The sequence below is a fragment of the Dicentrarchus labrax genome, unplaced genomic scaffold, assembly GCF_905237075.1.
Source record: "Dicentrarchus labrax unplaced genomic scaffold, dlabrax2021, whole genome shotgun sequence".
In the NCBI taxonomy this organism is placed as follows: domain Eukaryota; kingdom Metazoa; phylum Chordata; class Actinopteri; family Moronidae; genus Dicentrarchus; species Dicentrarchus labrax.
Window position 1 is genome coordinate 33,020,161 of NW_026136721.1, and position 13,994 is coordinate 33,034,154.

The window sequence follows — 13,994 nt, forward strand, 5'->3', positions numbered from 1 at the left end:
CACGCAAGCAATCATAAGCATGTGCAAGTGTGTGTATGGTGGCAGTGTTGTACACCACTAGATGATCCTAAAATGTAAGCAGGTTTAAATCCCTACAGTATAGTTAGTACACACAGGTGTATTGTATGTGCACATACAGAAGTAGCCTACATCTTGTAAGGTATATATAACTTAATTTAATAATAACTAACTCAATTAAAATGTTTATTTTCATAATTACATTCTGACAATGGCTCATTTGAACTTTGTACTCAGCACCTCCTCTTTAGAGATTTGGGACTTTGACCCAGGTCTAAAACATTGTGGGAACCATTTTATTTCCCCCAATTAAGAGCTGAATCCCCCCATGTCTGAAGTTTTTAACCCTACATACAAGCATACACACACATACATTTGCAAACCATACATGTAACATGTCACAACATATGCAAATTAATATAATGCATATATTCTTCAAGTGTCAATTCAATCAGCAATGCTACCATGCAGCTGTAACTATTTGTGTTATTCATCTTTCTTTTCATAGACTGAAATTACACTGAACTACTTTTACACATGGACCATAAATGCTCTGCTTCTATCACAGCTGTCATGAGGAAAAAACTGTATCTGTTATAGCTTAGGGAAATGAATATTGTTCTTAAATTGACAGTTGTGAATTTACAAAGGACCTACTGTACTGGGTTTTACATGAAAAGGTTTGGTAGGCCCAGAGGTTGTTTCCAAAACCATAGAGGATCATGTGTTTTATCAATCCAGGCCACTACTGCTTAGATGGAAATTATTAAACGTGTTGAGGTTTTCAGAGGTTCAAAGGGTTCAGATGTCTCCAGTAACAAAATGATTTTGAGTGTGATGAAAGCTAAATTGAACGCCAGTACAAACACATACACACACAGAGCGAACACTCTCAGACACTCACACCTCATTCCCAGAAACATATCTCCTGTCACACACACCTCGCTCGCTCTCAAACCCGCCGTGATGGAGATTAATAGCAGCATTTAGAGCCTGCTGAGCTCCACCTGTCAAGGCTGGGGCCCCCAGGGCAGCTCTGGTCTGTGCCTAGGAACGAGAGACTGTCCTGAGGCGAGATCCATCATGGAAGACCGCGACAGGCTGGATCTCTGGAGCCAGCCTCCACAGCTGGACCACCGACACGGGGCCATCCGTCCAGGATGACAGGCACACAGAGTGAATCCAACTGGAGCAGACTCGATAGCTGCTGGATGGAGGAGTGTGGGGACCGAGGGGATGTGTGATGGCTGCATGAATATCAGGAGGCTGAGATGTGAAGACATTTGGAATGCACTCTTTCCAAGTTACCTAATGTAATGTTTATCCGGTGTACATGCATCTCTCTCACACTTTGCACTGCCAATTCTGTTGTAAACTGTAACAATACAAGAAAATCGTTTTTTCAACATTTTTATCTTCAGCTATCCAGTTCTGATTAGTTGCGCAAAGATAAAGAAAGTTTTGTAGTCACTGGCAGTATTTAAACACTTGTCAGTCATTACAAACTCATATTTTTCAGCTCAACCTTGAAATTAATTTTAAATTCTATCCCAAAGTTCTCAGAGATTCCAAATATATCATATTTTGAAGAGATTTATATAAAATGATGCAAAAAATATCTAGAATATTTAAATATTTGATCAAAATATGAAAATCATTCATCCTTGAGTCAAATGTCACATTGCTTTGATCCATAATATACTGTCAGCGTGGCATAAGATGAATTTCCCAACATTAAAGCAAATACAAGGGAAGAAATTGTTAAATATTCAAAGGGGTTAATGACAGATAATGTTTTCCCAGAAGCTCCATGGACACCAGGCCTTCAGGACTTATTATCTACTCACTGAGATATACCGTATCCTGCTTATATATGCCCTCTGTTCAGATGGACTATACAACTGGACCAGTGAAAACCACAACAAACTTTCCATAGAGGAAATATCAACCTCTGGAGCCCGCAAAAGCCTGTATAAAATTTCATGGCAAACCATCGAGTAGCCAAGTTGTTACTGCAATTGGCAGAATGACAAACACATTTATCCCTATAGCCACGCTATAGCTAAAAATAAAGATAGAAATATGATCCAAAACCAAAATGTATTGTAGTTTTTCCAATAACAACTAATTGTGGTGTTTTTGCGTGTTACATATTGTTGCACATTGTGAGTTTCAGGTAAAATCAGTTTAATATAACTGTAGTACTCTAATTACTGCATTAAAAGGTCACATAGTGTCATGTGAGGAAAACAGAAGTACACGTTTTAAATCGCATCAAAGCAAAATTTTTCAAAACAGAGGGAGTCTGCTGATTTTCAGGATTTTCCGGCTGTTACTGCAAAAACATTGGTGGGCTTAGACTTTACATCATAGAGGGGAAAAACCTGATACTTCCATTTGAATAAGTTATGAAGTTAAAAATAATGTCAAATTTTTGTTGCTTTGTTAAGAAGAGTCTCCAAGAGTTGGGTGGTTGCAGCACACTGATGGCTGAGGTTTGACAGCTGCCGTGACCTGTCACTCACTTCTATTACAGTATCAACAACAGCACGCCCACAGAGCGCTGCTGGATGCTGACTGTTTGCCAGCCTCAGTGCAGAGGCAGAACAATGGCTCTTATTTCCTTACCCAGCACTCCTCCATCATACACCATAAATAGCGTGTTACATCTTTTAGCACTTTTATGAAGGGACAATGGCATTGACCTTTGCTCCACTTAAAATGTGCTACTTTTGATGTCAGAAATGTGTGGAAAAAATACATTTTACCTTTCAGTGTAATACAACATGTGAATTAAGTGATAGGGTTCTTCTCCCGATGTTCATTAATATGCCTTTCATCATGGCAAATGTTGGGCAGAAAGAGTGAGTTCTGTAGTAATCTATCACTGACATAACTTCAAATCGAATACTAAGTGGCTAACACAGTAAAACATGTTGGTTGCAGCCTGTGGAAATGCTCATAAGGGAGGATAAACCCAGAGAGATACCTTCTGCAACAAAGAGTCCACTGGAGGCAATAGAAATGATGATAATCTTATAGGGTACTTTTGCAGCAACACAGGAAGCATCAGAGTTGTATTACACCCTCATTGTGGGAAACATTAGGACATCATATTTTCTGATCTAAGGCATGTTCTGCAGTCTGACACTCCAAAACCAAGTTCAGAGCAGAAACATCAAAGCAGCTTGTCTTGTCTGTTGCTGTTTCTTAGGATACAGTTGTACCATTGAAAAATGTTCTGATGATTGCTTTCTGCCTTTAAGGCCTAACACATAACCATGATTTTCACGGTGGCTGTTTCACAGGATCTTATAAAGGCTTTAATGCCATTAAGACTAGTTAGTCCTCACTTTTGACTGGTGTTCTGCTTATAAATATAACGTTCAAGTGGCTTAAACACAGTCACAAGTCCACAAGGGAAACGTTGAAGACAAAATCGGAACGGGTGCATCTTATCAAAAGTTACATCTCAGACCGACTCCCATAATAAACAGACAAAAATATGCATTTTCACACTGTGCACTAACAGCCTTACAGCACTACAAATGTTTTTAAGACACAAGTAAAGCCTAATTTTAGCATATTCCACTAATATTCCAACAAACTGCTTCATGAACTCACTGAATGTCATGATAACCTAGAACATGAGACATAAACCAAAAGCCAAATAACATCAGTGCTTCACTAACTCTTACTTCTCTCATAGCCATTTTCTGACCAAAAGGCTGAAGATTACCCAAGAACAGGACAAAATGAAAGGTATTTGTCTCTAAAAGTGCAGACTGTACAGTGAACAGTGCTAACAGAACTATCGCCTTAAATGATCATTTCATTTGTCTGTATTTTCATCATCAAAATTGTTTCCTATCTGGCAGCCCACAGATCCCAGATCACACATAATCTGACAAATTTTGAATAAATCGTCTCATAATAATCACTTCCAATCCCATCATATCAAGTAATGAAGCCTCACATAAAGCACCAGTGTGTGTTTTTTTTGCAATCAGAGGTAATTTGCTAGTCCCCATCCCTACCTACTGTCTGACTAGGGCTTGATATGAAAGATTATACATTTTTTCTCAACCAGATTACTGTAGTAATCAGATTACATGTCATTTGTGCTCCCCATCCACTGAACCACTAACTGGAGCTTTAGATAAAGAGGTGGTCTGCGTTATTTTCTTTGTGTAAACAGATTATTTTTGTAATCTGATTCCATGTAATTAGTTACTCCCTATCCTGGCGTATCACTATCCGGAGCTTTAGATAAAGAGGCAGCGTGGAGAGGTTCTGTTGACGATCAGCACTGCAAAGCTAACGGAGCTGATGGCTATTAGCATAATTAATGTCATCGCCGTAATGCACTTCAGTTCTGAGACAGCCTGCCTCAAACACACACACACACACACACACACACACACACACTAAAACAGCCTTACATTTGGGTAGAGGCCTAAACATGAAAGCAGAAACATAATCAAATCTGCAATATATAACTCAAGGCTGGACATGAAAATGTCATGTGCGATCTGTCCTGTTTTATGATGCTAACATGTTGCTGTGATGATGGCAGAACTGCAACAGTCAGTCAGTTACTGGAATCTACAAATCATGTACATCATGTCCTGAGAATTAAAATAAAAGCATACACTGTGACGTATTATGTTAAAAGCCGGGGCAAGATAGGTTAGATAGAACGTAGGCCTGTGTGTTAAAGATAGCACAGGATGCCTGAGGGGGTGTGACAGAATACCAGGACTGCCTGCTCTTTCTCTCTCTTGTTCTTTTTTCTCCCTCTTTTTTTCTCTTTCTCAACACCTCCCAATTTCTCTCGTCCTCTCTCTTTCTCTTCTCTGCACCACGCTGCTATAAAGCAACTGTAGCTCTGAAGGCGAAGCACACAGAGTGAGCTGGATCTCTCTCAGATTCCTCTCTGCTCTTAACCATTTCAAATCTCCAGTGCCAAGGACACCGAGTGAGCTTAGAGTGTGAAAAGTAAAGCCACTTAGCGGGGAAAATAAGCATATCACATGGAGTGAGTTGGCGTGGCTGCATTCACATCGACAAATGTGTTGGTGATTTGACACAATTTTGCAACCTCTGCCAAGATTTCATGTTTTCTGTCTTAAAAAATGAACAGATTTTGTCCTTAAACTTACAACAAACCAGTGTCTAGTACAAAACTTGCCGCAATAAATGTATTCCCATGACCTTGCATTTGATATGATTACATAATGTGGTCACATGGTTGATCACAGGTAGCTTTTATCACACATGCACCAAATTAGACATTTTCAACAGCTTAAAAAAGCAGTGATGTGAAACAAGTTGTACACAGTTTTCTTTTGAGTGTAATTTCAAATAAAACCAGCTTGCTAGAGCACTACTCATTTTTCATGAACATTTTTTGGGGTCTCTTTTTCTCTCTCTCTCTCATAGAAAATGATGATTATTCGATCTGCTTCATTCTGGGTGATGTAAGTGACCTGATAAAGGAGCTTGACGTCCAGCAGTTCTTTATAGCTAGCATTAGAGTCTTACTGCCAATGCCAGAAGTACTCGTACCCCATTGGTTGGAGCTTTGTTTTCATCTTCCAGAGGATGCATAGTCAGCGTTCATCTCACAACTTATGCATTTCTCTAAGTATCAACCATTAAGTAGCCACTTTTTTCCCCAGTGGACGAACATAAGCAACCAGTTAGGGGTTTGTGTTAGTTCAGATCTGATACTGTGCCGGCTACTTTTCTTGCAGTTTATTACCAACCAGCCTTGCTAAGGTTTCCCCAACCCGTTACAATGGTTGTGGTGAGAGGTGAAAATAGTTAAGAGTGTTTCCCACTCCAGGGCTAAAAGAGCCATTTGCTTGTCTGTAGCTATTACCTCCACTGTGTCTATTGGTCAGCCACAATTCATAGAACATTAGTTATACTTGTAAGTCTTGATTTACACATAGAATATAAATAGGGCTTTCACTTTTGTAGTCTAGTTTACACGTCATACTGCACCTGTCTGAGCAAATATAATAATCGATAAGCGTGTATCAGACTTGATTTCTTCTTGAAAATCCTGGAGATTAAACCACATCATACTCTAACTTTATATAGCACATTTCATACAGTTTAGTGCAGTTCAAAGTGCTTCACAGATAATTGACAAGATGATAATAAGACAGAATGGAATAAAAATTAAATAGATTTGAAAATAAAATGCAATGATAAAAATGACAACAAAACACAGGTATAACAATAGTTTTTAATAAAAGTTGTACTAAAAACAAATAAAATAAATGAAGAAAGCAGGCAGTAAATAAATAAATACAATTTACAAAAGAAAATACAATAAGATTAATGAGTAAAAAATGGTAAATAATGTCTAAAAACCATTCCTTAGTTAAAAGCCAGGCTGAAGAGGTCAGTTTTGAGTTTATGTTTAAAAATCTCAACACTTCCAGCTGCTCTCAGATCCTCCGGCAGGCTGTTCCAGCGAGTGGAAGCGTAAAAACTAAAGGCTGACTCGCCAAAGGTTTTTGTTCTTCACTTTGGAACTATAAGCAGGCTGCAGGGTTATTGCCATAGGCTGGGGGGCAAAACAGTAAAAAGCCTGGACACCATTTTCTATTCTTTCACTCAGACTCGACTTAGACAAAGCAATAGCCAAAACATCACTGCCTGCCCTAGAGCCCAGGGACTGACCTTTTCACTCCATAAAGGGTCAATGTGTTAGAGATAAAGCCAGGGGCAATGCTTTGACAAAGCTTGAGAAGCATCACTAAAAACACAAAACTGATGGAAACAAATTTAACCAGGTATAATGTCTTCCCTTCCTGTGAAAAGCTTTACTGTAATCTGCACAGAACCAGGCCATGCTGTTTAAGTAGGAGAAGTACTACAATAAGGTGACATCAAAACTAGTGTAAGTAATTTGTGTCTGTGTGACTTCTAACCAGACTTCTAACAGATCAAATGTAAGCTAAATTATTAGCTGGAAAAATGTATGTGGTAAAAATGCTTATAAACCTGTTTAAATAATTAGGAATAATAGCAAGAATTTGAAGGCTGGGGATACAGAAGACATGCAACACATACAGTGTAATGTTTCTGTTTAACAGTGGTAGCTTTATATGAACAAAGTTAGCTGCTGAAGCAGAATAAAGAAGCAGCAACTGAAGGAGGCCAAGATTTAGTGCTCAGGGGGAGTGAAGGGTTACTGAATGCAGTGATGTAATTTGTGATTTATTTAAACATATCTGTCTGTTATAGTGTTTCAGCTTCGCCTGCACATTGTGTGTATCTTGCAGAAAATCACCTGTGTGAAGTTGAGAAGACTCAGATCCAGGAACAGTTTAACATGCCATGAACCCAGCACAAGGAAACAAAACATAAGCTAAAAGTTGGTTATCATGCAGAACTGGTGAAAAACAGCAACACTGTAAAGCTAGAGAACAGCTGAGTATGCATAACCATCATCTGAGATTGTGGCAGGAGTTTAGAGTTCAACCTCAACCTCCAATGCAACATGATCTGCATTTTGTGTATGAATTAAAGGGTCATATTATTAGGGTCAGATTATATTTTAAGATCAGTGACCTGACATTAAATTGGCACTAGCTCTTACTGATTAAGATACACAATTTAAATGCCATATGCTTTACTTGAACTCCAACTTTTGCTCATTTTTAGACGGATGTAATCTCACATCAGAAAATTTAGTAGCATGTTGTAAAGAGCTTAGTGTTCCATTACACCCCTCTGCTCCTGCACAAGGTTAAAAAAAAGACCCAGCTGCAGTACTGATGTAGAAAAGATTACGATTTCTACATAGGGACTACAGCTACAACATGCCACTACAGTTAAATGATTACTCATGACCTGAGGTGAGGGGCTTACAGTTTATCTTATGATGAATCTTAATGCTACCCTTGTGAGAATGGATAACCATGGTGTGTGACAGTATCAGGCTGTATGGCTCAACCAATGCGACAAATGTGAGGTCACAATAAGACACAGTCACGTCACGGCGTCAACACCATAACTGAATGTGCATGAGTGCACACAGTCACACACACACACATACACATACACAGACCAACGCACAGTACATGAGTAATAGGTGCTTATATGACAAACATTAACCTATAGGATGAGCCTTGACTCAGCAGTTTGTCAATCCACGTCATAATTAGCACTTTGATGTTCATTTCAATGTACTTACGTATCCCAAAATGGCAATCAGCAGCTACCATATGACATGAATGCAGCATTAGTGCATAGTACATACATACAAATGTTTTTCTCTGTCTATATGTCTGTCTCTTCATCCTCTCTTCTTTCAAAGACAGCAGCTATACTTCAGTGTATAAATACCACAAATGCCCTGAAACTATCAGCACATGGCTTTGTCCTGTGAATCAGGTGAATCTGGGGCTAGGTATGATTCAGGATGAAGGTGGAGCACACAGGCATGTTGTAAATATGTGTGTGTATGGCGTTGCTATCCCTATGAGGAACAGCAACAACTTCAAAACTTCAGGAGTGTTTTGTCCTCTTTTAGGACTTAGGTATGATGTTTATGTAAGTTAGTAAGTTAACAGGTTTTTAGGGGTGATTGTTGAGGTTAGGACTAAGACAGGATCAGATCACAGATCTGTCTAGCTTGAATCTACCTACTCTACCTACATTTATATCTTTCAGTTTTTCTTTAGTGTGATTGCAACTATACTCACACTTCAACAAACAGACAGAACATTGCATCACACACTCCATGATGTAGTGAAAAGACTTTTTCTTTCAAATACACTCTCATTTGTGTCGCTCTCATGCACACATCCAACATTTTGTCTAGTTTCAATCATGTCTTGAAGGATACGTTATGTAGGGCAAAGTCAGTTTGAACCAGATTTTTCTCCATCCCAGCTTCCAAACAAACCTGTGTAGCAGCTTCTTGTCTCTTTACAGTCACCATTTCAAACGCAGTGATGCAACTGTAAAACAGATTTGAAATTCTTGGTACAATCCCAGGGATTCGAAGAATGAAGATGACCCCTCATAGAACCAGATCTTAGTTCTGCCCAAGGCCACAGACAAGACTGCTTGTGGGACAGTCAGACCCCAACTTCTTCCTCTTTATGTGAGTCTATTTCTCAATGTGTGTCCTGGGGGACAAAATTTATATTCCTTGTTCCATGCAAGAACACATTCCAATGTTCAGTCAGACCTTATAAGATGGTTCAACAAACCGCATACCCAGAACAATGCAGCTACGTGACACCAGTGAGTTTACCGCTGCCGCATACAGCAGTGAAGATGTAACGAAGAGGGAATTTGTACTCAAATGATGCGAAAATAACCACTTGAATTGGTTAAGTCAAACTGCTAAAGCTTTGGTTCAACTTTGAAAGGTGCTTTTACATGGGCTAAGGATTGTGGATTTTGTTCCTCCTTTCCTCCAGTACTTAACTAACACTTCAAGGTATGGGGAGGAGAAAGGATTACTGAGATTTCTAAACACACCCTACATACCTTGAGCAAGGAATGTGAAATTAAGAGACTTGAAAAATCTTTAATGGATTCTAGTGTGCCTGTTCATCAATCTAAGTAAAGACTTCTAGAGACATCTGGCTTTTTGGTTTATCAGCCTGTCATAAAAATAAGCATGTAAAGTTTTAATTATTTTTTCTTTCAACAGAGTGTAAAATGACAACAACTACAAGCTTATAGCAGCACTGGTGGCCATATGAGTCAGCTGTATACCTTGCTGGACCATGTGTGTCCTTTGGGGTCTGGTGTGGCAGTTAAGCTAAGTGAGCCGAGCTGCTCTCTGCGGGGACAATTAAAAGGCCAATCTGCACACCGGCTATGACAAACAAAAACGACAACCCAAACCCTGGGCAAGAAAGCAACCAAACATTTGTTGGAAGCTTCATCCAAATCACCTGTTAGGCAGAAGCTGCATTCATCGCTCAACATTTCAACACTAGGTTGAGTCCTTCCTACGCTTTATTGAATGGAAAGAAGCAAAGATTGCTGCAGTTTTAAAATTAAAGGATCATTGTGAAATGAAAGAGAACCTGTAATTTTGGGAAATAAGGACATGCTGTCATAGATTGAAGGCAGGGCCACGGATAGATAGATAGATAGATAGATAGATAGATAGATAGATAGATAGATAGATAGATAGATATTGGAAAAGTGTGTGTGTAGGTTACAGAGAGTGCTTTCATGAGTGGAAATGGATGCAGAGTACATACAGCATAGTGTAGGCATGTAAGCGTATGTGTAGGCATGTGAGTGCAAGCGCAGGACTGTGTGTATGTGTGTGTGGGCATGTAGGAATCGATCTGCTGATGTGCCTGAGCGGGGTGTTGTTGGTGTATCTGTGCATGTATATATGGCTTCTTCAGTGCATCTCTGGCTCACCTTCCAGGCAGCAGGTCCTCCAGAGGCCCGAGTGCGTCATCACCTCCTCGTTCTTCTTGCTGGTCTCGTTCTCGTTGGTGCTCTTGATCTTGCAGACGCCGCGCGAGTACAGCCAGTAGTCTGTCCCCACGGCGATGGTCATAAGGCTGAAGGCGGCGAAGGCCCCTACCGTGGTCAGCAGCATCTGAACTCCGCGGTCAAACACGCCCATGTTGCCGCATTCCACGAAAGGGGGGCCCCCTTTCCTCTTGATGTATAGGAAGTAAATATTTGTGAGTTTGCGTCGCCACGCCAGCTCGGAAAACGGGGGGTGGGCGGTGTCGGGCGGACAACGGTAGCGGGGGGGCGGCTGGGGGGCGGGGGAGTTAGGGGAGCTCGGGGGAAATCGTATGGTTGGTTTTTGGGTGGGACAGCAAACAAGTGAAAATTAAGATGAGGGTCGAGGTTGGGGGTGGGTGCGAGACTGTTTGGCCCAACGGATGGGTCAAACAGACTTTGGTGAGGAAGACAGAACCCTCAGCTACAGAGGTTTCTAAATTCTAGTCCTCAAGTGGCAGTAAGTTGCCCTGCTCTGGAAAAAAAAATGTTGACCTAAAAACACAGGCTTCTAGCAGATCCCACAAGAGACCTGGTCTGGGATCTAGGCCTACTTTGTTGAGTTGGAAGGCCTCTAAATGTCAAACTCTGAAAAAGGCCGAGATAATGAGAAGATGGAGGATTTTGCTCTGTTTCTCTGTGGTCGTCTCAGGCCTGAATTTGGCTTTCTGAGCAGACTAAAGCAGTTACATGTATTACAATCCTCACAGCTTCAACGGTGATATATGGGTTGATGTGCATGTAGCGCTTGATTTTTTTCCCACACAGGCCGTCACATACAGCCTACACTGTCATTCTCCGGCTCACACACAAACACAGACACACACACTCGCTCACAGAGCCAAACTTTCACTCGCACACACCTGTACACAGACGAGCACACGCATGCACGCAGTGTGAATTAATTCATACTGAACAGGGATGAAGAAACACTGGGGTGTGGGGGTGGAGGGTGGTTAAGACTAAGACAGTTGGCAGCCTGATTTCTTTAAAATGGCCCTAAAAAAGGCAAAAGCAGAGACCTCCAACAGATGACACAATTTAGGATGAGATCTGACTACCTTGATGTAACCCAGTGGATCTGTGAATTATGGAGTCTCATCTCAGGCATTTCTGAAGAATCAGGCTATCACATGTATTCTGTGGGAAGAGGGTGACGGGAGACAGGCAAGACAGACAGGCAGGGCCCAAAATATGTTGAAAAAAAAGGACTGGATGTGCTGAAAGAAATGAAAGAACAAATTCAAACCAGCAGAGTCAAGCGCTCCCCCAAAATCAAGGACAGAATGATAAATAATGCCAAATAATCAGCCGGTACCATGACTGCCATGAAAACCAGCCATTCCTTAAGAGATGAAGGAAAATAAACCAACCAGGGACGATCAACCCCTCTCTCCAAATAAAAAAAAATCAAGCCAAAAAGAGGAGGAAAAAATATTAAGTTATGAAAATCAAACGACAGCCTGCTTAGTTTTCCTTTTTCCTAAAATTCTGATCCCCAGTTTCCATATGTGGTCCCTAGACCTTTCTCCGGCGACAGTGGAAATCTGCTATAGGGGGATACAGGCAGCGGTACCGACGGCACACCGCGGAGAGAGGGGAGCATCCAGGCGGAGAGGCCGAGCATCACCGGTCATGCAGCCGGTCGCAGGAATGAGGAGGACACGGAGGGATGGACGAAGCTTCCCGGAGCGTCAGAGCCTCTTCCTCCAGCATCCAAACGATCCTACACGGTTATATCACGGCCAACCGGAGCACAGCGAGCGCACATACACACACAGCCGTTTACTGTCATCACATGAAAATCATCAGAAATCATCAAAAGCAATGATTGTTTTGGCAAGGATGTCAGGCGTGGGGGATTATGTGCGCAAAAAATACAAAATTTCAAGTCGAGCAACACATCAATCCTTGGTTTCCTCGTTTTTCTTCTTCGCAGAGCTGAGATAGAAGTGGAGAGAGGAGAGGAGGAGGAGGGGGTGGATGATGGTTAGAAGCAGAGGATGAAAAAAATCGACACAACCAGAGAGCGAGGAAGAGAGAGAGAGAGAGAGAGGGGAAGAGAGAGGGAGATGTTCCGTGCGCAGCAGCAGCACTTTACGCAAACACAAGCGCACTGCAAAAAATGTTCTTTTCAACAAGTCAGTTCATCTAATGTTGAATCTCAGCATTTCAATTTTTCCTGAACAAAAAAACACATGTGGTTTGTTGGTGAAAAAAAAAAAAAAAACACATGTTCCGTCAACTTGTTTGTAGAATTATCTTCTTTAGAGTCATTTTTCCTGATATCCTTTCCAGCATACTGAAGTCAAAGCAAGGTAACTTTATTCATATAGCAGCTTGCATACACAGAGGCAATTCAATTACATAAGGTGATGACATGCATTAGAACTGTATTTAAAAACACAATATAAAAACACAAATTAAACAAATTAAAACAGAATAAAATAGATACAATTAGATTAAAAAAACAAATAAACAAAAAATCTTAATATAATAAGACAAAATGATATTCAGAACAAGGGAACCTACCGAAAAGGAACAATCTCCATAATAAATTCAAGGTAGGAGCAAGGATTTTACTACTACAGAAGTGATACCTTAGAGTCATTTCCCTGTATTTAGTATATAATATAGTTCTTACAGGGAAAACTAGGAAATTGTCAAATTAATTGGTGTAATTTTATATCCCAAGGTCTACATGCTGCCAGGAACAAAAGTCTGGTGGAGACATATAGAATCATTCATTTATTTGTTTATTTATTGCTGGCCTAATCAAATTTAAAGTTTTAGAGTCAAAACTTACTGAAATAATACCCCAAAAATAGTGTCCATGTTTTTAACTCTGCAATGTAAGCTTCCTCCTGTGCTTATTGAACCTATATACAGTGTATGGAGGGTTGATGGTGGTAATGACCCTGTTAAAATAAGGAGAACAAATAACTTGTTAATGCAGATATTTTTTGCAGTGCGTTTGCCCTAAATTGCTAAAGGAATCTGGGGTTAGACTGTATGGTATTTTATGAGACAGGCCGTGGTCATTACATTTTTTTTTTTAAATCAGCACAATTCTACAAACCAACAAAGTTCAAATCCCCTTTAAAGCCAGCTTTCCATCCTGAGCAAGCCAACACCCGATGACCCCTGACCTCTGACCTCTTCACAGAAGAGGGAGCCACAAAAAGACAATTCTCTGACAGGGATCGATACGGTGTCATGTTGTTATCATGATCGGGTTATTATTTTCCACCAGACTGACGTGTATTTTAATTTCCTGGTTGGGGGGGAGGGGGTGTGAGATACAAATGATGAAAGGGGTGAGCAGTGAGTGTAAAACACCTGACCGAGCGGTTAGGGGCTTGGATGGGTTCAACAGAAATAGATGGGTTAGGTTGTAAAGCTCAGTGATCCGTGCTCTGTATGTTTGACTCTGTCATATGTTTCATATCCCCTCGCCTTGC

General features: G+C 40.6%; 1 protein-coding gene across 1 annotated transcript in view; it reads right to left on the reverse strand.

The window, feature by feature from the left end:
* LOC127354493 (voltage-dependent calcium channel gamma-2 subunit-like) overlaps positions 1 to 10,855 on the reverse strand; it is a 64,909-nt gene extending 54,054 nt beyond the window's left edge. Inside the window, exon 1 of the mRNA XM_051384421.1 lies at positions 10,438 to 10,855. Within this exon, the coding sequence (XP_051240381.1) occupies positions 10,438 to 10,648 (211 nt within the window). The 5' untranslated portion in view covers positions 10,649 to 10,855. The remainder of the gene's footprint in view (positions 1 to 10,437) is intronic.
* Positions 10,856 to 13,994: the final 3,139 nt, after the last annotated feature.